Source organism: Ranitomeya imitator, chromosome 1 (assembly GCF_032444005.1).
Source record: "Ranitomeya imitator isolate aRanImi1 chromosome 1, aRanImi1.pri, whole genome shotgun sequence".
Taxonomy (NCBI): domain Eukaryota; kingdom Metazoa; phylum Chordata; class Amphibia; order Anura; family Dendrobatidae; genus Ranitomeya; species Ranitomeya imitator.
In genome coordinates, this window is record NC_091282.1 from 694,609,976 (window position 1) to 694,635,505 (window position 25,530).

At 44.3% G+C, this 25,530-nt stretch overlaps 1 protein-coding gene across 1 annotated transcript in view; it reads right to left on the reverse strand.

Annotated features, from left to right (window-relative positions):
* The window catches only part of LOC138642474 (protein transport protein Sec23A), a 354,941-nt gene that overhangs the window by 184,570 nt on the left and 144,841 nt on the right, over nucleotides 1-25,530 (reverse strand). Inside the window, exon 12 of the mRNA XM_069730653.1 lies at nucleotides 20,695-20,784. Coding sequence (XP_069586754.1) covers nucleotides 20,695-20,784 — 90 coding nt within the window. The remainder of the gene's footprint in view (nucleotides 1-20,694; nucleotides 20,785-25,530) is intronic.

Below are 25,530 nucleotides of genomic sequence, written 5' to 3' on the forward strand. Positions count from 1 at the left end.
GCACAAAACTGTGTGTGGGGGAACTGCACTATACTGTGTTGTGTGTTTGTCTGCTGCACTATACTGTGTGTGGGGAACTGCACTACACTGTGTGTGTGTGGGGGCTGCATTATACTGTGGGGGGGCAGCATTATATTGTGTGGGGGGGCTGCACTATACTGTGTATGTCGGATGGGTTGCATTATTATTTTACTTGCCTTCCTTGCCCTGATACTTTGATTCTGAGATAATTAACCTGTATCTCAGTTCTATTCTTTTTGGTTTCTCTTTTCAATATAGACAGATAGACCCATTTTGGAATGAAGTCATCTCCTTGATAGAAATGGTGTATGGAGTGAAATTGTTAACAGATCTCCGTATATGTATATTAGGATTATTTGAAGATGGACTGGCTCCCAACTCACCCCTGTTAATCTCTCATATCTTATTTAAAACACGTAAACTTCTTCCATTTCATTGGTTTGACACAACAACACCCATCTATGGGGGAGCTAAAAAAAGAAGAATAAATAATGTAATGTGGTTAGAAAGAGGAGTCTATCATAAACGTAACTCTATTCGCAAATTTGAAAAGATATGGAGTCCTTGGTTGGACATGCAAGGGTTGCCCACAAATCTTCTAAATAGAGACAGATATTTACAACGCTATCCCTTAATTGTTAGTCCCCTTTTTTCCTCCATCTTATACCTTCCACAAATTTTATACTCTTTTATTCTAGAACTGCTCTGAAAATTAAAATCATCCTCTCTGAAATGTTGAGATTTGGGTTTAGAGTGGGTTAGGGAATTGAAGTTATAATACTTTGTCTATGTTTTATTATATAGAATTATTATGTTATTCATGTGGAGAGTGACAAGCCTGTCATATCAGAGTGAGAAGACTTATATGCCATGTATGTTCCTCTGGGAAATTAAATCTGCAAATTGCCTCTTCAGAGAGGAAGAGGACTAGGAATCACGTCATTGTGTCAGCTGTCTCATGCGCGGATTGGTGGAAGAAGGGGCCGGCAGCCCCTCCACCAATGCATTCACTGATGCCTGCATCCCAAGGACGCAGATAACGGTGACTGTGGGCGGCGGCAGACAGGCTGGGGAGGGGAATATGTGGCCTGTAGGCTACTGTATTCAGCCCCTTAGCTGTCCTGCTCCGTGGGTCCGACAGGAACAGCCAGAGGGCAGGACGTGCCCCGCGGGCCGCACTTTGCCCAGGTCTGTCCTAAGTCACATGGCAAGGCTCATTAAAGGGTGGATATTGACTTTTAGGACTGCGACTTCCAATAGGAGGAACTAGAGTTCTAGCTCTATTCCTATCTGAAGAGGCAATTTGCATATGTCATTTATGATATCTGAAAGATGGAAAATCTATATGTGGAGGTATTCAATAAAAAATTATTTGATTTAAAAAGAAAATTCACTGCCATTTCGCAATCTAATGAAAAGTGTGATATTCTAATAAGAAGTGAAAAGGCAGCTGAGTAATGGGAACAGGTCAATTACTTACCATATTTTGGCATTTTTGACAAAAGGCTTCTCAGAATGTATGGCTTATAATTTTATAATACGTGACAGTGACGTCTTTGTTGTGTTTCATGAAATTGCGTTTGATAAAGAAGAGACAATGTATTTCATATACAGCAGCCTCCCTGCTGAATGTAAGGTGAGTGATGTTTAAAGGATTAGCCTCAAAATGATAAGTTATCCCCCAAGTTATCCAATGGATACAGGTTAACTTTTTATATTGTTGGGGTCCAACAGCAATTCAGAAGTCTGGTTTCTGAAACCGAGAAAACTTGGGGATTTGCTGCCCTGTCTTCTTGAATGGAGCAGAGGTGTGCATGCTCGGCACCCGTTTCATTAAATTGTTGTGGACTGGGTGTGTGGTCTACACACATCAAGAGCAGAAGTGTTCCCTTCTAGATCCAACTGAGTGATCCCATATATCCTCATAAAGTCAAACTAAACTTGCTCTCTGGTGCAAGACAGAATTACGGTACATCTTCCTCAGATCCTCATGCATTGGGTGTGTGCAACTTTGAAGTCTTGTCTTCTCTCATGATAAGAAGCAAAACAAATAAAGGAACAGAGCAGGATACTCAGGGTGATATCAGCCTCTCAAGCCTTGTCTTTTCCTCACAGATTGCATGGCTGAGGAGTTTTTTAATATACCGTAGCTTCCAGACTGGGAAGGCATGCTAGATCTGCATTGGCAGATACAAGAAGTAATGAATTAGTCCAAGTTGAACATTCTTCACAGAGTGCAGATACCATGACCTCATCAATTACAAAGCTGACCAGGGAGAAAATGATGGAGGATGGGAGTAATGCTGCCAAGTCACAAATTATTAGTGTTCTGCAGGAGAACAACTTGAATATTAAGAACCTACCCTCAAAGATGTTATCTGAACCATATGATAATGGAATAAATCCATAAACTTCCTTGGCTTTCAAATTAGATGTAGTAAAGAGCTACAATTGTAATGAATGATCCTAAGAAGTTATCTGACTGGACCACATGCAGATGAGAGGACTAGTGATATGGAGGAATTTTGGCCTCACATGAGATGTGCAGCAGCACAGCAGAGCGCTTCAAACAAGCCATGCAAATCAAGATAATGTAAAAAATATCAACTGAGTAATATACATGTCATGAGACTACCAGAGAAAAGAAGGGGATACAACCCCACAGAATTGTTTGAATCCTGTTTTCTAAAAGTTTGGTAGGACTACCTCAGCCCACTTTTTGTTGAAGAATGCGTGTGTGTAAGAAGGTGGAAAGCCGAAGATGTGGTTCATCAACATCCTTCGGCATTTACGACCAAATGTCGCCATCTGCTGAGTGACCAAAGTAGGTCGAAACTAAAAGGTGGGACTAAGCATTTCTAGAGGGAAAAACGTGAAGGGGACACCGGGTCAGGTGGCAGCTGTGGCGCAGTTATCAAATATAAAAAACTGGGTGTCACAGGGTTACCGCAACAGAACAGAGCCAGAATATAGCAGCATCTGGTGGTTGCTACTCCGCCACTGAGAAGAAGCACTTCTCCATTGTATTAAACCTGTTTATTTCTTTCAGCAGAACAGGGTTTAATCAGCCATGTTGGAAATTCCCACATTCAGCTGTGCTAGGTTAGTCACTTTTTTCCCCTATAAAATCTGGGCTCAATTACCAAGTCTTTGTCTGAGTTAGCAATTGCTGTAAGACATAGGAGTGGGAGAAGTTGGTTTTGTGAAGGAATGCTGGAGGAATTTATTAGCGACTAATCTGGTTGGACGTTTGGTAATTCCTTATAGTTCCCTGTTTTGCTTTCTCCCCCCTCCATACACATCCTGGTGAATACCTCTGTTATATGTGAGTGTATATTTTGTGTGTGGAGTTTTCTGTTTACCTTTGTCTTTGTTACCCTGTCTGTTGGGTTGGTGTACTGTGGTGCACAGTAGTGCTCCCTCTTCCCTGGTTGGGGGAAGGGGAAAGAAGAAGGGCTAATCTAGTATCTAGTAGACAGGGCAAGGGCGGAGGACCGGCGTCTTTGCCATCTGAAGTACAGTATCCCGTGGAACAGGGCGAGTTAGGGCGCACCCTACTGTAGTGTTAGGGCCAGGAAAGGTGACACTGGCCCCAGGTCACTCGCCAGTCGAATCATGCCATTAACTCTGACCGCAATCAATTTTTCTCATCCGTGATGGATCCTATCTCAGCTCTGACAGGGCAGTTGTAGCTCAGTCCGGAGGTGGCGGATTTGCACACAGTGGTTTCACAGCACCCTATTACATCTGATGTGGGTGTCTTGCTCTCCAGACTAACCGTTGTGGAACCCAAAGTTGCTTTACCGGACAGGTTCTCTGGGGGGGGGGGGGGGGTGACAAGTTTGTGGTGTTCTGTGAGGCCTGCAAACTTTATTTAAGGTTGCGTCCGGTATTCTCAGGTTCAGAGGAGCAATGGGTGGAGATTGTAATTTCTCTCCTCCAGGGGGACACAAAAGCATGGGCTTTTTCTCTTCCATCTGACTCACAGTCACTCCAGATGGTAGAGGGAATTTTCAGGCTCTGGGCCTTGTGTATGGTGACCCCGATTGCGTCTCTCACAGATCATAAAAATCTGGTATACTCTGAGTTGGCTAAAAGTCTTACACCACAACAGGCAAGATGGGCTTATTCTTTACCAGGTTTAACTTTTTTGTTACTTTTAGGCTGGGGAGCAAAAACTTTAAGGCAGATGCCTTGCCCTGTTGCTTTCCTGGGGGAGGAGACAAGTGCAAACCAGTTCCTATTCTCCAAAAAGAGGTAGTGATGGCATTTATATGCCCCAATCTTGAAAGAGAGGTTGCTGGCGCTACCTGTCCACTTGGTAAACTGTTTGTTCCAGTCAATCTCCTTCTCAGGGTTCCTCAGTGAACATCATGATACGGTGTTGGCTGGATATCCTGGGAATAAGGCCACCGAGGATCTACTTTACTCAGCGTTTTTGGTGGCCAGGTGCTCATAAGGATGTTCGGGAGTACATGGCCACCTGCGCGTTCTAAGACCTCCCATACTTGCCCGTCAGGGGCTCTCCAACCATTGGAGATTCCCAGCAGACCTTGGACTCATTTGTCGGTCGATTTTATTACGGACCTACCCGTGTCTGCAGGGAACACTGTAATCCTGGTTGTGGTGGACAGGTTCAGTAAAAGGTCTCATTTTATTGCCTTACCAGCTTTGCCTAACGCCTAATCTCTGGTGCAAATTTTCATCAGGGAAATAATTAGACTGAATGGGATTCCTACCGATATTGTTTCTCATCTGGGGTACAGTTTATCTCCAAATTTTGGAAGGACGTTTTTCACCCATCTGGGGATCCATTTGTCTTTTTCTTCTGCTTTTCACCCGCAGTCTAATGGGCAGACTGAACAGTTTTAATCAGAAATTAAAGACATATCTCAGATGTTTCAAGTCTGAGAATCAGGAGAACTGGGTTACCTACTTAGCATTGGCTGAATTTGCAGTAAATAATCATCAGGAATCAACTGGTAAGTCCCTGTTTTTCAGGGCATATAGGTTTCATCTGCAGTTTAGTTCTTTCAATTGTAATCGCCCTTCCAAATTACCTGAGGAAGAACAGTTTTCATCTTCCATTTCTACCATATGGCAGGGGGTGACTAATAATTTGCGAAAGATGGGTCCCAAATATAAGCAAGTGGCTGATCTGAGACTTTTGGTGGGTCCGGACCTGTGTGTTGGTGACTTGGTGTGGCTGTCCTCAAGGAATATTGAGCTGAAGGTTCCATTTTGGAAACTGGGTCCCAGGTTTATCGACACTTATAACATCTTAGCCGTCATCAATCCAGTAGCATTCCACTTTGCTCTGCCACCTACCTTTAGAATTCATAACGTTTTTCACTGTTTGCTTCTCAAGAAGTATGTGGCATCTGCAGTACCTTTGCCTCTACCACCTTCTCCTGTTATTATTTATGGTAATCTGGAGTTCCAGATAGCAAAGGGCTTAGACTCTCATCTTGTTCATTGGGCCCTTCAATATATGATACATTGGAAAGGGTACGATCCTGAGAAAAGGATGTGGGTACCAGCTTCTGACGTCCATGCTGCCAGACTGGTTCGGACCTTTCATGTTGCACCCAAGGATAAACTTGGTCCTGAGATTCCGGAGGTCCCACGTAGAAGAGGGGGTTCTGTCATAGGGTTACCACAACAGAGCACCTGGACCTGGACAGGCGACACATTGTTGGTTAAGTACTGAAGCTCAGACGTCGCCGGTCAAGACCTGAGACCCATACTACACTGGTCAAAACCAGAAGCCCAGTCTTCACCAGTCAAGACCCGACATCCAGACGCTGCTGGTCAGGCACTTACGGTCGGACACCTGCCGCTGTGACAAGAATCCAAGAGAACCGGGCTGTTTCTCCTAGCATAGACATACAGTACAGGGTGTGGCCATGCTCCAAAAGGGAGTAAAGGTACCTTCACACTAAACAAGTTTCCAACGAGAACGACAATGATCCGTGACATTGCAGCGTCCTGGATAGCGATCTTGTTGTGTTTGACACGCAGCAGCGATCTGAATCCCGCTGTGATATCGCTGGTCGGAGCTAGAAGTCCAGAACTTAATTTGGTTGTCAGGTCGGCGTGTATCGTCGTGTTTGACAGCAAAAGCAACGATGCCAGCAATGTTTTACATGGGGCTAACGACCAGCTACAACGATAAGTGAGTCGCCGTTACATCACAGGATCGCTCCTGCATCGTTCTGGAGCTCCTGTGTTTGACGTCTCCTAGCGACCTAAACAGCGACGCTGCAGCGATCGGCTTGTTGTCTATATCGCTGCAGCGTCGCTGAGTGTGACGGTACCTTAAGGGTGGTCGGTGTGACAAATACACACAGGCTACTAAGTGACTCGCCTGTGAAGGACTTGCAGCCTAACGGGAAATACTGGCGACCCCATCAGTGTCAGTATAACAATGAAAAGCGCTTGACGAGCATATGGTGATGAGCCTTTCGTTGGGAATGATGTCCGTTGAGCTAAGGCAGAAAGACATTAATATGCTTTGCAAAAAAGAAAAAAAAGAAAAAAAAGAGCATGAACCGCACATCCCAAAATCATACGTTGATCTAAAGCCGCTAGGCAAAAATTAATATAACTGAATATGAGGTTTTCAGTTTAACATTCTGATCAGACTGTATGAAGCCCACTGCCACTTCACGGCAAACCTCGTAGTGGGTCCTATCGCCCTAACGGAGCGGAGCCGTGCGGCGCCCACCGCCACAGCGGCCATGCACCAGCAGGGCGGACGGCCTGTTGCCCCACAGCACCCATGCTGCAAGACTGAGTCCCCAAGACTCCAGACCGCGCCGCCCCACCAGCACAAAGCCACAGCAACAATGGCCGCCACACAGCACCAACACCAAAATGAAAGGAGCACTTAAACTCACCTTCCTCCAGCTCTTCAGTGAGAGCCAAAATGGGCTAGACCCCTTACTTTGCAGTCTTCTGCTAATTAAAATCACCTGTGCCAAATGGGAGGAGTGCTGGTCCAAGAAGAAGACTAGAACATGCTTTGCAAAAAAGAAAAAAAAGAGCATGAACCGCACATCCCAAAATCATACGTTGATCTAAAGCCGCTAGGCAAAAATTAATATAACTGAATATGAGGTTTTCAGTTTAACATTCTGATCAGACTGTATGAAGCCCACTGCCACTTCACGGCAAACCTCGTAGTGGGTCCTATCGCCCTAACGGAGCGGAGCCGTGCGGCGCCCACCGCCACAGCGGCCATGCACCAGCAGGGCGGACGGCCTGTTGCCCCACAGCACCCATGCTGCAAGAGTGAGTCCCCCCAAGACTCCAGACCGCGCCGCCCCACCAGCACAAAGCCACAGCAACAATGGCCGCCACACAGCACCAACACCAAAATGAAAGGAGCACTTAAACTCACCTTCCTCCAGCTCTTCAGTGAGAGCCAAAATGGGCTAGACCCCTTACTTTGCAGTCTCCTGCTAATTAAAATCACCTGTGCCAAATGGGAGGAGTGCTGGTCCAAGAAGAAGACTAGAACATGCTTTGCAAAAAAGAAAAAAAAGGGGGTGAACCCCCTTTGGACCAGCACTCCTCCCATTTGGCTCAGGTGATTTTAATTAGCAGGAGACTGCAAAGTAAGGGGTCTAGCCCAATTTGGCTCTCACTGAAGAGCTGGAGGAAGGTGAGTTTAAGTGCTCCTTTCATTTTGGTGTTGGTGCTGTGTGGCGGCCATTGTTGCTGTGGCTTTGTGCTGGTGGGGCGGCGCGGTCTGGAGTCTTGGGGACTCAGTCTTGCAGCATGGGTGCTGTGGGGCAACAGGCTGTCCGCCCTGCTGGTGCGTGGCCGCTGTGGCGGTGGGCGCCGCACGGCTCCGCTCCGTTAGGGCGATAGGACCCACTACGAGGTTTGCCGTGAAGGGGCAGTGGGCTTCATACAGTCTGATCAGAATGTTAAACTGAAAACCTCATATTCTTTTATATAAATTTTTGCCTAGCGGCTTTAGATCAACGTATGATTTTGGGATGTGCGGTTCATGCTCTTTTTTTTCTTTTTTGTAAAGCATGTTCTAGTCTTCTTCTTGGACCAGCACTCCTCCCATTTGGCTCAGGTGATTTTAATTAGCAGGAGACTGCAAAGTAAGGGGTCTAGCCCAATTTGGCTCTCACTGAAGAGCTGGAGCAAGGTGAGTTTAAGTGCTCCTTTCATTTTGGTGTTGGTGCTGTGTGGCGGCCATTGTTGCTGTGGCTTTGTGCTGGTGGGGCGGCGCGGTCTGGAGTCTTGGGGACTCAGTCTTGCAGCATGGGTGCTGTGGGGCAACAGGCTGTCCGCCCTGCTGGTGCGTGGCCGCTGTGGCGGTGGGCGCCGCACCGCTCCGCTCCGTTAGGGCGATAGGACCCACTACGAGGTTTGCCGTGAAGGGGCAGTGGGCTTCATACAGTCTGATCAGAATGTTAAACTGAAAACCTCATATTCTTTTATATTAATTTTTGCCTAGTGGCTTTAGATCAACGTATGATTTTGGGATGTGCGGTTCATGCTCTTTTTTTTCTTTTTTTTTTTAGAAAGACATTAATAGTCGTTTAACTGAGACATAACTTGATAGAACATAGAATAGGATATTGTAACTGTTATACAGGTCCTTCTCAAAAAATTAGCATATAGTGTTAAATTTCATTATTTACCATAATGTAATGATTACAATTAAACTTTCATATATTATAGATTCATTATCCACCAACTGAAATTTGTCAGGTCTTTTATTGTTTTAATACTGATGATTTTGGCATACAACTCCTGATAACCCAAAAAACCTGTCTCAATAAATTAGCATATCAAGAACAGGTTCTCTAAACGACCTATTACCCTAATCTTCTGAATCAACTAATTAACTCTAAACACATGCAAAAGATACCTGAGGCTTTTATAAACTCCCTGCCTGGTTCATTACTCAAAACCCCCATCATGGGTAAGACTAGCGACCTGACAGATGTCAAGAAGGCCATCACTGACACCCTCAAGCAAGAGGGTAAGACCCAGAAAGAAATTTCTCAACAAATAGGCTGTTCCCAGAGTGCTGTATCAAGGCACCTCAATGGTAAGTCTGTTGGAAGGAAACAATGTGGCAGAAAACGCTGTACAACGAGAAGAGGAGACCGGAACCTGAGGAAGCAGTGGACTGAGTCTGGTGTGGAAACATCCAGAGCCACCGTGCACAGGCGTGTGCAGGAAATGGGCTACAGGTGCCGCATTCCCCAGGTAAAGCCACTTTTGAACCATAAACAGCGGCAGAGGCGCCTGACCTGGGCTACAGAGAAGCAGCACTGGACTGTTGCTAAGTGGTCCCAAGTACTTTTTTCTGATGAAAGCAAATTTTGCATGTCATTCGGAAATCAAGGTGCCAGAGTCTGGAGGAAGACTGGGGAGAAGGAAATGCCAAAATGCCTGAAGTCCAGTGTCAAGTACCCACAGTCAGTGATGGTGTGGGGTGCCATGTCAGCTGCTGGTGTTGGTCCACTGTGTTTCATCAAGGGCAGGGTCAATGCAGCTAGCTATCAGGAGATTTTGGAGCACTTCATGCTTCCATCGGCTGAAATGCTTTATGGAGATGAAGATTTCATTTTTCAGCACGACCTGGCACCTGCTCACAGTGCCAAAACCACTGGTAAATGGTTTACTGACCATGGTATTACTGTGCTCAATTGGCCTGCCAACTCTCCTGACCTGAACCCCATAGAGAATCTGTGGGATATTGTGAAGAGAAAGTTGAGAGACGCAAGACCCAACACTCTGGATGAGCTTAAGGCCGCTATTGAAGCATCCTGGGCCTCCATAACATCTCAGCAGTGTCACAGGCTGATTGCCTCCATGCCACGCCGCATTGAAGCAGTCATTTCTGCCAAAGGATTCCCGACCAAGTATTGAGTGCATAACTGATTTGATATTTGATGTTTTTTTTGTTTGTTATTAAAAAACTCTTTTATTTGATTGGATGGGTGAAATATGCTAATTTATTGAGACAGGTTTTTTTGGTTATCAGGAGTTGTATGCCAAAATCATCAGTATTAAAACAATAAAAGACCTGACAAATTTCAGTTGGTGGATAATGAATCTATAATATATGAAAGTTTAATTGTAATCATTACATTATGGTAAATAATGAAATTTAACACTATATGCTAATTTTTTGAGAAGGACCTGTACTGTGGTTATTGCTGTCATAATTGTTTCCGTATACATGAATAACCATCTGTTTCTATAGTTAAACTTCCATTCTGTGGTAAGAAAATAAATAGTTTTAAATGCTGACTTTCACATTATTACTATTTGTGTTGGTGCATCCCAGTAAGGCTTCTTTTACACTTACCGGGTTTTTTGCGGCCCGTTATTGAGGGCCTTTTTTGTGGGCCGTATTGCCGCAATTTTCACTGTCTGCCGCAATAACGGACCGCAAAAAACTTGAGGATCACCGCTTTTCGGGTTCCCAATATTATAGCAAAATTATTAGGAAAAAAAACTTCGGTCCACAAAACCAGAAGTCTCGGTGCACCGCAAAACCAACCTTCCATTGATCTTTTTTCACGGCCGTAAATACGGCCCTCACGGCCATACGGCGTGCCATGGACTTATTGTGGCCAGTTTTTGCGGTCCCATAAAAATCTATTGGGGCCATAAAATCACGGCAAATGTAAAGCCTAACCTGTTCACATACATACATTGTGTCCCAACCAGTTACCTCCAAGTATTTATCCTCACATGGTTCTAATGAAGATCCCTAACTACAAAGACTGAGATATCCTGCTACAAAAAGCAAGAGAAAACCAAAATCTGGGTTATAGATAGACATAAGGTCTCCATGTTTCCAGATTATTTCACTGATGCGCAAAAAAAGCAGTTTATATTTATATTGCGAGTCGTCATCCTCAATGATATCCAATTTATTTAGTTACCAAAGATATCTTGTCCTGAGTTGACCGCAATGACAAATAGATTAGAGCACCCATTAACTAATCCTGATGAACTCTGAAAATGTGTTTTATTCTAAGGTTTATTTAATCCATAAATGTGTATGCTTCCATATTTTCATGCATTTACATAAATATTGCACATGTAAATTTCTCACCATTGCAATCCTGGGTGAGTTTTAGGAATATCAACCCATGATGTGATCTGATGTGTATTATAAGGGGCACTGGGGCCATTTACTGACAGAATTAGAGAATACTATTGTCCTCTTACCCCAATAAATGGCTTCCTCTGTAGGTTGACATATTGGCCTAGGAAGCCATCCATTGTAATAGTTCATTCTGCTTTTTTCATTTTTACAAGTGGGTTAAAGACTTTCTGGGGGGTACTACCACCTGGTCTGTTATGTTAAGTTTATTCAACTCTTAGGCTCAGTTCACCATTGCGTTCGGGGGCTTTACGGAGAGCTGCGTATGTCCTCTGCTAAGCCCCGCCTACTTCCGCATACTTCTGCATGCATCCTGCATACCTATCTTTAACATTGGATACGCAGGACATGCGGATGTATGCGGATGTGTTGTTTTGATGCGCCCGCCGACCGCCCGGGAACGCAAAAAGGGGGTACATCTTAGGATGACTCAAATTAGTAGAAGATCATGAATGCTCCCCAAAATTACAGCGTTTCATATTGTACCAAGTTGCGTTTCCGTGCGGTCCGCATACATCCGCATGTCCTGCGTACCCAATGTTAAAGATAGGTATGCAGGACGCATGCAGAAGTATGCAGAAGTAAGTGGGGCTTAGTGGAGGACGTACACAGCCCTCTGCAAAGCCCCCGAACGCTAATGTGAACCCGGCCTTAGTTTGTGAATAGGTGTAAACAGGCATGATCTGATCAGAATACAACAGACGTCCTCTAAGCTATCCATCCAACTTATATCCCTACTTTAATTATGGCTAATATACTTTTAGTCCTTCAATGTTAGCACTAAATGACTCAACTAAACAGAAAGCCATATTTGAATTTGTGAAACCCTACCAACCCCTGATTCTTTGTCTCAAAGAGATGCATTTACTATCTGAGAAAACACAATACTTAAGAGGTTTTCTGGGTTGGGCAGGGATTTCACGCTACCTGGTCAGCTTATTCTTGAGAAGTCAGTATTTTTATTAATCGAAATGACCTTTTTGGAAGCCACTCCACTGACAAAGATAAAGAGGGGAGACATGTCTGTCTACTAGGGAAATTGACGAATGTCTCTTGCATTATTATAGCTGTTAATGTCATGTCCTTTCCCCTTACTTAGGACTAGTCATTCAGAAAGCAATTAAATTTGTTGCCCAGGCCTCACATGCACCTAGAATATATATGGGAGATTTTAATAACACCATAGATATGTCTCTGGGCTGATTAATTAGAAGTCGGAACTATGCTTCCATAGGGCTTATGCCCTTTGGCAAATTACTTACTGAAAATAAAACTTGTAGATTTATGGCATCTCTGGAATCCAACAACTAAACAATACTTTTACTATTCCTGTGTTCATGGTGCCTTTTCCAGTATAAATCTGGTCATGGGTAAATGTGTGGCTGCTCTTCTACTTCACAATTTGGATTAATTCATTTGAGGGCTATCACATCATGCACAACTTAGGATGACTCTCAAGTTAGTAGAAGATCATGAATGCTCCCCAAAATTACAGCGTTTCAACCCATATTGTATAAAGTTGTCTACAACCAGTTCTGTCCCTGATCTGTTACAGGAGTTCTCCATCATTAATTGGAGACGGCTTCTGCACTTACCATATGGAATACTATGAAGAAGATCTTGGGGGATTTCTGATAAAGGAGTTCAATGCCTTGTAAAATTCATCTAAAAAAGTGTAGGTGGTAAAGACAATTATATTCATGACCCAACAGATCAGAGTAAGATTAGGCTACAAACTGAGCAATAGCAAAACAAACAACACGTTAACCATAGCTAATAAGAAATGTTACTCCCAGAAACAAAGATACTATGAGGAAGGGGAATGCGCTCAGCAATTGCCAGTGGTTATCACAAGATCTGAACATGGATCATTCTTCATTAAAGAACTGCAGATGGCTGATTGTACTAGTGTGCAGTCAGCTCCGAGCTACTCATTCTTCACTACCTTGTATAATAATAAGGTTCACCTCATGCAGGAATCATCACACTATCAAAGGAGGAGGCTCAGTTGCTGAAGGGTTCCATTACAATAGAGGAGTTAGAAATTGAGTTGTTGCCAAAGGGCAAAGCTCCTGGAGAGGACTGTTTCCTGCAGAGGTGTTAAATTCATGTAAAAAAAATTCTCCAAACCAGTTAATGAGAAGTATATGAAACAGCATTCAAGGAAACTCACTTGCCAGATTCTATGAATAATACTGCAATAGTTGTCATCTCAAAACCAGAAAAAACCTGCAGTCTCCAGATTCTCACCGAACTGCTTAATTGTTGATGGTAGACAAAAAGATTTTGGCAAACAAACCAACTAAAGTGATTATGTCAGTGATTAATCTTGATCAGGCCGGCTTCAATACGGATAAGTCTACCATCGTCAATGTCAGGAGGCTTTTCCTTAATTTACTTCCTTCTGAAGAACAGGATTTTAAGGCTGTTGTGTCTCTCGACACTAGTGTTGAGCCACCCCCCTAGTGATGGAGTTCGGTTAGTCGAATTGGGGCGTGTTCAACAAATGTTCGTTGAACGTTCGACGAACACAGTCGAACCCCATTGAAACCAATGGCAGGCAAACAAAAACACATACAAACACATAGAAAACACATAGAAAACACCTTAAAAGGTGTCCAAAAGCTGATAAACTGCTCAGAAGACACAAAAAAACACATGGAAAAGTACATATAGTCATGCAGAAAAAAAAAGAGGTGGAGGAGTAAAAGGAGGAGAAGACACAGATATAGGCATGTCATGCCCTTCTAAAATCAAGAAAGGCTGGAGTAGAAGTCTAAAATTAGCCTACCAACACCCAGACGTCGTGACAAAAATTTTAAAAAAATAAATATCTTTAGGTACAATGGCGGGTCCATTCAGAACAATTTCCTAAGAAGATGTAGTGGTATCCCTGTTGGGTCGTGCCAAGAAAGGAACCCAATACATTCAGACTAATCCACCATTTGTCATATCCAAGGGGAAGGTCGGTAAACGACAACATCGACACGGAACCAAGTACAGTACTATATACTGTACCTCCTTTGACGAGGCAATCAGCCGGGTCAAGAAGTTGGGAAGGGGCACCCTAATGGCCAAAACAGACATTGAGGGGGCATTCCAGTTACTACCTGTGCCTCCGAATAGTGTCCGCCTATTCGGCTGCTTCTGTAAAGGAGCATACTACAGAGATCGCTGTTTACCCATGGGGTGCTCGATATCCTGCTCACTATTTGAGGCGTTTAGTTGCTTCCTCGAATGGGTCGTCATGGACATTTCTAAGGGGGCACATATTATCCATTACCTCAACGAATTCTTATGCCTGGGCCCAAAAGATTCGCCACAGTGTGAATACACGCGGTAGTCCACTTGTGAGAAAGAGAGAGCTTTAGGGAGAGTGGACACCCCAGAGCAGAGGGGTTAGATTGAGAAAGGAAGAAGGCGGTGTAGCTTGCTTCATGGGTGGGGTACTCTGCTGAGTAGCAGAAACTGCTACTGGGCCCAAAAGGATTTCCTGGGCTAGATGCAGTAAAAAATTAGTAATTAGATAAACAGGCGGTGTAGCTTGCTTCATGGGTGGGCTACTCTGCTGAGTAGCAGAAACTGCTACTAGGCCCAAAGTATTGCCTGAGCTAGATGCAGTTAAAAATTAGTAAATAGATAAAGAGGGGGGTGTACCTTGCTTCATGGGTGGGCTACTCTGCTGAGTAGCAGAAACTGCTACTAGGCCCGAAGTATTGCCTGGGCTAGATGCAGTTAAAAATTAGTATTTGGATAAACAGATGGTGCAGCTTACTTCATGGGTGGGGTACTCTGAGTAGCAGACACTGCTACTAGGCCCAAAGTATTGCCTGGGTTAGATGCAGTTAAAAATTAGTAATTAGATAAACAGACGGTATAGCTTGCTTAATGGGTGGGGTACTCTGCTGAGTAGCAGAAACTGCTACTAGGCTCAAAGTATTGCCTGGTCTAGATACAGTTAAAAATTAGTAGTTAGATAAACAGGCGGTGCAGCTTGCTTCATGGGTGGGGTACTCTGCTGAGTAGCAGAAAAGGATTATAGGCCCAAAGTATTGCCTGGGCTAGATGCAGTTAAAAATTAGTAATTAGATAAACAGGCGGTGTAGCTTGCTTCATGGGTGGGGTACTCTGCTGAGTAGCAGACACTGCTACTAGGCCCAAAGTATTGCCTGGGCTAGATGCAGTTAAAAATTAGTAATTAGATAAACAGGCAATGTAGTTTGCTTCATGGGTGGGCTACTCTGCTGACTAGCAGACACTGAAGCTTTGGAGCAGACCGCTGAATCCAAGGCCATTGTATGAGTAAACAGCTCTGCAGACTCAACCATCTGTGTTACCCCAAGCCATAGTGTATGTAGTTTCTAAAGGTTAAAAGGGGGGGGAGCGACCCCACCCACCTGGAATTGACGATGCCAACGTCATGTAAAACACAGCAAGGGGACTCCAAAAAGAGTCTCCATTTTTTCCAAAAATTGGGCCACAGACACCACTTAAGTGGCATCAATTTCGCCAGAGTTTCTTAAAATGGTTAATGAGGTGATTTTCAAAAATCATCAAGCTTTTAGTCTCCCCAGGATGACACAGGTGTAGAAAAGTCCTTGTGGATCCAAGATTTGTTCATCTGGATGAACGTTAGTCTGTCTACATTGTCACTGGACAGCCGCGTGCGCTTATCTCTCAGCACACGACCAGAAGGGCTTAACTCACGTTCAGAGAGAATGCTGGCTGGGGGACACGACAAGATCTCCAAGGCCTTAGTGGCGAGCTCAGGCCATTTTTCCAGATTGGAAGGCCAAAATGAGCAAGGGTCCAGTTCCACAGTCATGGCATCATTGTTAACTTGGAGATACTTCTGTACCATCCTCTCTAGGCGTTGGCTATGCATCAGACTTCTTGTCTCCTGTGGCCTTGCAAAGGATGGTATAAAAAGTTCTTGAAACGATTGGAAAAAATTGCTGTTACCACCAGATACAATGTTACTGTTATGGTTTGAGTGACGACTCGATAGTCCCACGGTTGGCAAGTTGGAACGCAGAGATTCACTACGCGCACCGCTGGTGTTTTGTGGAAAAGCAGATGTAAGATTCTGTAACAGTCTCTGCTGATACTCCTGCATGCGTGAATCCCTTTCTATGGCTGGAATTATTTCGCCAAACTTACTTTTGTACCGGGGATCTAAGAGTGTGGCAACCCAGTCGTCGACATTACTTCGAATCCTGACAATCCGAGGGTCATGTTGCAGGTAGTGCAGCAAGGAGGCACTCATGTGTCTTGCGCATCCAAAAGGACCAAGTCCTTGTTGTTTTGGTGACGGCGAGGTGAGAATAATGCTTCCTTCCTCTGCCCTCTCCCCCCAACCTCGCACAACAGAAATTTGATCAAGGTCTCCCTCATCTGATGAGTCTTCCATGCCCAGCGCCAGTTCGTCCTCCACTTCTTCCTCGGCTCCTGCACCTTCCTCAACAGTTTGGCTGCTACCATGCACCCTCGGTAATCCCACTCCCTCACCCTCCAATGCCAGCCGCCTTGGTGCTGCCGACCGTCTGGACCTTGGAGATATTATTCCTTCCGCATACGACTCCTCCTGTTCCTCCTCCTCTTGTCCCACAACCTGACTCCGAATACTGTTTAAGGTGTGCTCCAGCATGTAAATAACCAGAATAGTCATGCTGATAATGGCATGGTCAGCACTAAACATCTTCGTCCCTATTTCAAAACTGTGCAGAAGGGTGCATAGGTCCCTGATCTGAGACCACTCCTGCAGCATGATGTGCCCCACCTCTGGATCTCGTTGGCCCAGGCTATACGTCATAATGTATTGCACCAGGGATCGTCGGTGTTGCCACAGTCGCTGAAACATGTGCAGAGTTGAATTCCACCGTGTGGGCACATCGCATTTCAGCCGGTGAACTGGCAGGCCCAACAACTTCTGTAGAGATGTAAGTCATTGAGCTGTGGCATGCAAACAGCGGAAGTGAGCACACAGCGACCGTGCCCTCTGCAGAAGCTCATCTAGTCCTGGATAGTGGGATAAAAATTGCTGGACAACCAGGTTCAAAAAGTGAGCCATACAAGGCATGTGTGTGACATTGCCCCGGCGAAGGGCCGCACCCAGGTTTGCAGCATTGTCACACATGGCCTTCCCTGGCTGTAGGTTCAGTGGAGACAACCATTGATGGAACTCGGTCTCCAGAGCTGACCACAACTCTTCAGCTGTGTGACTCACATTTCCCAGACATTTCAAGGTAAACACCGCCTGATGCTGTTGAGCCCTGTTGACAGCATAGTAAGGACGTGTGCACCAAAAAATAAGTTAGAAAATCTAAAGTAGACAAAATATGATGGAGGACTAGCCATCAGCGGGAGGGGAGACGTTGCCTGTTCTATCTCATCAGCACAAATGGCATGATACAGCGTAAACAAGACACATTTATTGGTTGCTTAAGATTCAAGGGGATTCAAAACCTTGCCCCCATCACATCACATGTTAATGTGTATTCATAACATATCGAATAAGTCTAAGGCAATAGCAAGTTCTCTCTCATATGGAATAATGAGCAATACCCCGAATTCCAGAAGCTGGAGGGGTTTGAATTTTGGCAGACAGGGAAATGATCAAACAAAAAAGTTGTTTAGTGACGGTTGTAATAGATTTTATCAGTACTTTCAGTTACGTCATGTGCACTTCATTCAAGACAAGTTGGCATCCTTTAGACCTTCTTCGCATCCATTATATAGTATATAATACCGGTAGTAGATTGTCAGTGATCTCTTTAAAGTACAAATGTCTATTGGAGTCTATTGGATAACCAAAAGAATTGGGCTCCATTACTGATAAATAGGTAGAAGTTTTACAGGGTATTTAAAAAGTCTCACTTAGTGAAGGCCACAGGCTTTCCAAAATCTACTTCACACACAAAGTTTATTGTGCAACAATGATTTTATTCAAAATGGGCCATAAGAGTGATTGACAAGGTATTAGATGCAATATGTCATATTTTGACCTGCTTCATGTTATGTGCAATTATTCCAGGCTTAGGAGACATTGGAATGATCTGTTAGATCTGATTAACACAGTATATGAAGCCATCTGACACAATCCTAATATCATCTGACTTGCTCAATTTGTCTATAAAAAAAGAGGTACAATGCAGAAATTTGAGGATCTGTGGGTGTTGTGGCTGAAAAATCCAGGTCTTGAACTAAAATTACTTATCATTTCCATAATATTTAATCTAAACTAATTTTGTCTATCTGATAGACATGGACTCTGGCCTATGGCTCGTTTCTTCCTCACTTCTTAAAATGGTAACTGTACAACATTTGTTTCATAAACCTTTATTGCTATCGCAATAGACAGTGACACTATGATGATCCCAGCCATGGAAATCTTCTCAACCTCTAAGGCTGCTTTCACATTTGCGTTTTTTGCCGCTGCGTTTTAGCGCAAAAAAAGCATGCGTTTTTTTTCCTATACTTAACATTAAAAATGCATGCGTTTTTTTTGCATGCGTTTTGCCGCGTTTTGACGACGCATGCGTCGTTTCTATGCTTGCGTTTTGTTGCGGAAATGCAACCTGTAGTAATTTCTAGCGGCGTTTTTTTGCCGCAAAAAATGCATGCGGTTTTTTTTGCGGCAAAAAAAACGGATTGCTGTCTATGTAAACACATGCGTTTTTAAGCACATGCGTTTGCATGCATTTTTAAACGCATGCGTTTCAAAAGAAAAACACAAGAATACACACTGATAAGCCACCCCCCAACCCTAACCCTAGGGATCCTAACTCTAACCCTTGGGTTAGGGTTAGTATCCCTAGTAACCCTAGGGATACTAACCCTAACCCTTAAGGTTAGGGTTAGGATCCTAACCCTTAGGGTTAGGGTTAGGATCCCTAGGGTTAGGGTTAGGATCCCTAGGGTTAGGGTTAGGGTTAGGATCCCTAGGGATCCTAACCCTAACCCTAGGGTTAGGGTTAGGATCCCAAGGGTTAGGGTTAGGATCCCTAGGGTTACTAGGGATCCTAACCCTAACCCTAGGGTTAGGGTTAGGATCCCTAGGGTTAGGGTTAGGATCCCTAGGGTTACTAGGGATCCTAACCCTAACCCTAGGGATCCTAACCCTAACCCTAGCTATTTATGTTTATAGTGGGTTTTCTAGTTGATTTTGATGATTGGCAGCTGTCACACACTTCTGATCATGCGTTTCAAAAATGCAAACGCAGGAAAAAACGCATGTAAACGCGTCAAAACGCCGCGTTCTTTTTACCACATGCAAAAACGCATGCGTGTAAAAAACGCAGCGTTTGCACGCGTTTACATGCGTTTTTTGCACCACATGCGTTTGCGTTAAAAAGGCTGCATTTTTTAACGCAAATGTGAAACTAGCCTAAGGAGGAAAATTCATGGCCTTTGTATTAAAAGATTGATGATTGCATTTTGATTAAATCTTGACGGGCGGTGGGTGAGGGCTGCTTTTGTTTTAATCTTTTTGTTCAATACATGGTATTGTATTAAAGCGATTTATGTTTTTGGTGACTTTTTTGTAAATTTTTCCACTTCACAGGCAGCTCCAACAATCTGCTCTCTTCTTTCTTCCAATGATCAAATGTTCTAAGGAGAGAAGGTACAATAGGGTGCAGATGCTTGCTGTATTTTAAATATTAGAAGTATTAGAAGCTGTGTGATTCATAGCTCATGTGATTTGAAGATTTGCCTTTGACATTACAACTCATGGTATTCTGAGACGCAGCAGATGAGCATTGATATATGTGTTTTTGAGCAGCGGAAAAAAGAACATGGGGCTAAATAGCATAATACGCTCACAAACTGCCCACGTACAAAAATGTAGCATTAAAATAAAGCTGAAAAAAAGTAATATGAATGAAGGCACTCAAACTAATTTGAGCACCATGATTTGATCACACCGTAATCACATGATCAGAGACTGAGCTAATGGGTCCCCGATTATTACTTGCTGTATCCAGTCTGTCACAGACAGCTCAACATAGGCTTTAAAAATCACACCATACATTTATATTATGAGCCCCAATAGAGACAGTGACTGATTATTATGTCTGTAAAGTGCTGCGGAAAATGTTGGTGCAATAGAAATAAGCAAAATAACAGTAACAAAAATTATTTTGTAGCGCAAGACAGGTCCTCATAGCATCATCCATGAGTCCAAAAAATGTGCTGAACTATGTTAACTTAGAATTGTTCTATTATATTTATGAAAATATTTCTTATAAGGACGGTTTCACAAATTCAACATTTAAGGTCCAAGTACAGACTGGGATGACTGGACCCACTGTTTGTCTCCATTCCAAAACTCAACAGCCTCATGTATGTCAAGGCTCATATATGCACAAGAGACTATTGAGTTCAGATCAGGAGAGCTGAGGATAGTTAAGAAAAAATGACGTTCCATACTTGGATCATGAATGTTGGACATGTGAAATGGGCCTAAGCGAGACAATTATTTTAGTATCTATCGAATGTAAAAAGCAATGGAATTTTACCTGATTGACAACTTCAAAGTACACTGCGAGGGTTGTGGTAGGGCTGAGGCCACCTATCTTCCACTGGCATGTGCCACCTGTACCAATTTCCTGGGAGACATAAGACATTAATTAATTACACATTATGCAAACAGAAATCAGAACTGGTGATAATATCTAGAATATATAAACAAGCAAAAGAAATTAAAAAAAATATTTTTGTATCTTCATAAAATGGTTTTCAGTCAAAATTTACTCTCAATATTAAGCACCCAGATGGCGATAGATGGGGCACATTTTTGATTTCTGGCACTCACACAACAGGATCCCTCGCTAAATACTTACTTGGTTCTTGTGGAGTGAAACAACAAGTGAAATGGAAAGTAGTAAAAATACTAAAAAGGAATCAGCTACGGCAAGTAGCTCAGTGAGTGACATACCACTGGAATCAAGGTGACTGCTGGCGTTTAAGGCCGGTTTCACATTTGTGGTTGTGTCCGCAGCTTTTCATCCGCAGTAATCCACATGCGTTGTGTATTCCTATACTTAACATTAGAAATGCAAGTGTCTGCGTTTGATTGCGTTTGGCCGCGTTTGACGACGCATGCGTCGTGTCGTCGTCTGCGGTTTGGAGCGGTGAATGCTACATGTAGTAATTTTGTAGGCGTCAATTAGCCGCCTAGAAACGTATGCGGTTGTTAGCGGCACAAATGCGCAAAAAAACGCATTGCTGTCTATGTGAACGCATGTGGCCGCAAGCACATGCGTTTGCTTGAGTCCGCGAACGCATGCGTTGCACCAGAGAAAAACATGTCTAGACACTGATTAGCCACACCCAACATACAAGGTGATAAAGGGAGGGAGTGGGCATTGCCAGGTCACTACACAGCAGACTGGGAAGCAGACCACACAGAGGAAAGCACCTTGGAGGAAAAAAGACTCTGAACAACGTGAGTATATCAAAGCCAATGCCTGTATTTTCTATTTTCTGTCTCTACATGTCCTAATATCTTCCATTTCTTTCTTTCTGCATGCATCAGAATGTCTTCTCGTCCTGGGCCTTCTGAAGCCGAACATGTCAGTGAAGTGAGTACTCACCTCGTCAGATTGGTAAGTATTCACTGTCACATCTACACATATGACATTTTTTTTTCCTTTTTTTTAGAGTTCTTCTACTGCAGCAGAGGCTGAGCAGGAGCAGCGGACTCACAGTCGGGTGACAAGGGGGCAGCGTGTACGTATACAAGGCTGACTGTTTACTGTATCCTCACTTTAGTATACTTGAATCTTCCTTTCTTTACTTTACTCTTTCTTTACATTTTTCTTCTGCACTCCTTTTGTATCTTGACTTTCCTTATTCATGCCATTTCTCATCCTCTGTTTTCTTTCTTTTCCTTATGTTAATGTATCCAACATTAATGTCTTTATTTATTTTTTAGGTTCCAGAACGGGATGAAGACCTAATAGAAAATGACCTCCTCATCTCCCTGGTCCAGGAGCGAGTCCCGTTGTGGGACAACCGGGTTCCACTGCACTCAAACAACGTGACGATCCGGCGGCTATGGAATGAGGTGGCCAAAGCGATGTGGGATGGCTGGGACAACGCCCCGACTCGGGTCCGAAGTGCATTTTGTAAGTATTGCAATGCAGTGTGAAGCAGCAGGGACCTTGGCCGTGCTCACACAACTGTGTGTGATGAGAGAAACTCTCTGGAGTTTCTCTCATCACACACAGTTGTGTGAGCATGGCCAAAAGTACATTGTGTAACCATAATTTTTTGTTTTTTCAACAGTGCAGTAAGACAAAACACGTTGGCGTTCGATGAAGGACCGCATCAATAAGGACCTGCGTCAAGAGAGCCGTGTTCCCAGTGGGTCAGGAGCAAGGATCCGAAAGTACAAATACCATCGTATTCTGGCATTTTTAAGACCGGTCCTTGCCCAGAGAACATAAGTATTTCTCTCGTGCATTTGGTTGTGTTGTATTGCCATAATCTGTGTTTCTATTCCACAGGAGTTGGCGTCTGGTTAATTTTTGGTATTAATGTTTTTTTTTCTTTTTTCACAGCACATGGATCAGTACTGGTGGCCCAGGTTCTGGAGCGGTCCTTCATCAGACAGCCACAGACCCGTCCCAGCCATCCAGCAGCACTGCAGCAAGTGGGCCTGCCACACTACCTGGAGACCAGGAAGCTGGTCCATCAGGTGTTCTCCTTTCCCAGTCCTCTGCCTCTGCCCCCTTTTTTTTGGGCTCCTCGCGGCAGCGGCAGAGGGCATCGGACAGGTCCCTCATGCCCGAGTTTTTGCACTTGAGCTTGGTTTTTCACGAAGGACTCAAGGCTTTGGGTGACCAAATGGATATTTCCCTTAGCCACATGAATACACGTATCCAGGAGGTCACCAAAAGCCTTGACCAAGTAAAAGCCGACCTCCAGAGGCCCGCACATCATTTCTTTAACCAAATTGAGCAGGGCATGTCGGAACACCTTACTCCTGATCTCCAGCTTAGTGTCATGCAGGCCTGCAGTGCTGCTTACGTGCAAGCTATGCAGCAGAGTCGGTATTTTCAGCAGACAGTGTCGGCATATCCACCTGTACCCTCACTGTCACGATTAACCTCAATGCCGACCTCTGCTGCATACCACTGCACGGCCACCTCTATTCCTAGCACTGCCGGACACCAGTACAGCACCACCACCATGCCGAGTGCTGTAGGACAGCCCACGGCCACCACCATGACAACCGCTGCTCCTGCTTGGACCTCCTCCACTGACACCATGATGCAGCAGCAGGACCCTGGCATGGCCTTCCGTACCGCCTCCGCCACGATGCAGCAGGACCCTGGCATGGCCTTCCGTACCGCCCCCACCACGATGCAGCAGGACCCTGGCATGGCCTTCCATACCGCCTCCACCACGATGCAGCAGGACCCTGGCATGGCCTTCCGTACCGCCTCCACCACGATGCAGCAGGACCCTGGCATGGCCTTACGCTCTGCAAGCGCTATGGACTCTGGCATGGCTGCACGCTCTACGAGCACTATGGACTCTGGCATGGCTGCACGCTCTACAAGCACTATGGACTCTGGCATGGCTGCACGCTCTACGAGCACTATGGACTCTGGCATGGCTGCACGCTCTACGAGCACTATGGACTCTGGCATGGCTGCACGCTCTACGAGCACTATGGACTCTGACACAGTGCAGCCGGACCCTGACGGGTCATCAACCACGAACATGACATATGAGCCCACCGAGGCTTACCAGAACCCGGCAATCCCAGAAAGGGAGAAAAAATAAAAAACACCGTACTCTTAGTATTCCTCCCCCCCTCACCTCCCAGTGTGTCTGTTATGTCAGGTTTGTCACACCCTTCCAGTGCGTCTCAGGCCTCTCATGTGTCAAGCCCTATCCCCGAACTACCAGACCCTACAAGTTTCATTGCCCCTTCTCCTGCCATCCCTGCGTTGTCCACACTTAGCCAGGCCTCACAGCTTCACACCCCCCGCCGTTGCCATCAGTCTACCCCAAGCAGGCGCAGTTAAAGAAATATTTTTCTTGTTCAAAAATAAATACAAGTTTTTTGCCCCCAATTATGTTTGGTTATTTGTGTCTTTCGCCACCGGCAACACACACCGTGTGCCAAATAAAACACTGCGCCGCACACTTTATTTTTTGGCCACATCATAGCTCCAATAGTTAGCAAGTACAAGACTTTGTGTGTCTTTAGTATAGAGCTATGAGGTGGACCAAAAAATTTATACTTGTATTTTCTCCATAATCTCTTCATTCTGCTTAGTCTGTGACTAGTGTTGCAGACTGAAGACAAAATGGTGGCAATACAATGCGAAACTATACTCTACAGGTCAGGTGTCCAAAAACTCATTAGTTGGGACGCATGATCTGTTGAGTAGAGAAGTGTACTGTATAACCTCCTTTTTCTCTTCTGTATACATAATCTATTTCACACAAAGGGACGATAGTGGTCATACATGGCATATCTATATTCACCTGCACATGTGTCCGAAATAGTGAATTCATGAGGCTGTTATATGTGCATCATGAATTCATTATTTCTGACACCTGACTTGATGAATATAGATCTGTTTTGTATGACAGCCATTGTCTCTTCAGTTTGTGTCCAATGGATACTGCATAGCAGAACAGAATCAGGACGCAATGACGTCAACAACCTTATCACTAAAACAACATGGCTGCCGTCACACTAGCAGTATGTGGTCAGTATTTTATATTAGTATTTGTAAGCCAAAACAAGGAGTGGAACAATTAGAGGAAAATTATAATATTAGCATATCTAGCACCTCAGCCTTTATCACCCACTCCTGGTTTTGGATTACAAATACTGATAATAAATACAGACCAAATACTGCTAGTGTGAGGACAACCTCGGTTTATAGAGGAAATACATATGAGACACGGTCAAGACACCAAAAAAAGTTTATTAACGAGAAACATTAGTAACATGTAAGAAAATAACTGGTAAAGATAAAATAACAACAGGACATTTACACAACATTGTCCTGCCATGACATACGTCCAATATCCAAATCAAAAAAGGCAGCAAATTGGTCCCGCATATGGCCAACTTCAGCTGTTGACCGCAGCGGGTGATGCTGGTAATCGGGCAGTGGGTGTGCAACTGGTTCATCCAGTTCAATGTTGGGCCACTCCTTATCCATAATGTAATTGTGCAGAACCACACAAGCTTTGACCACCTCGTCGACTGTCTCCATTTTTAGATTAATGGCTGATGCAAGAATGTGCCATTTTGAGACTAGAATCCCAAAGGTACACTCTACAGTTCTTCGTGCCCTGGTCAGTTTTTAGTTAAAGATCCT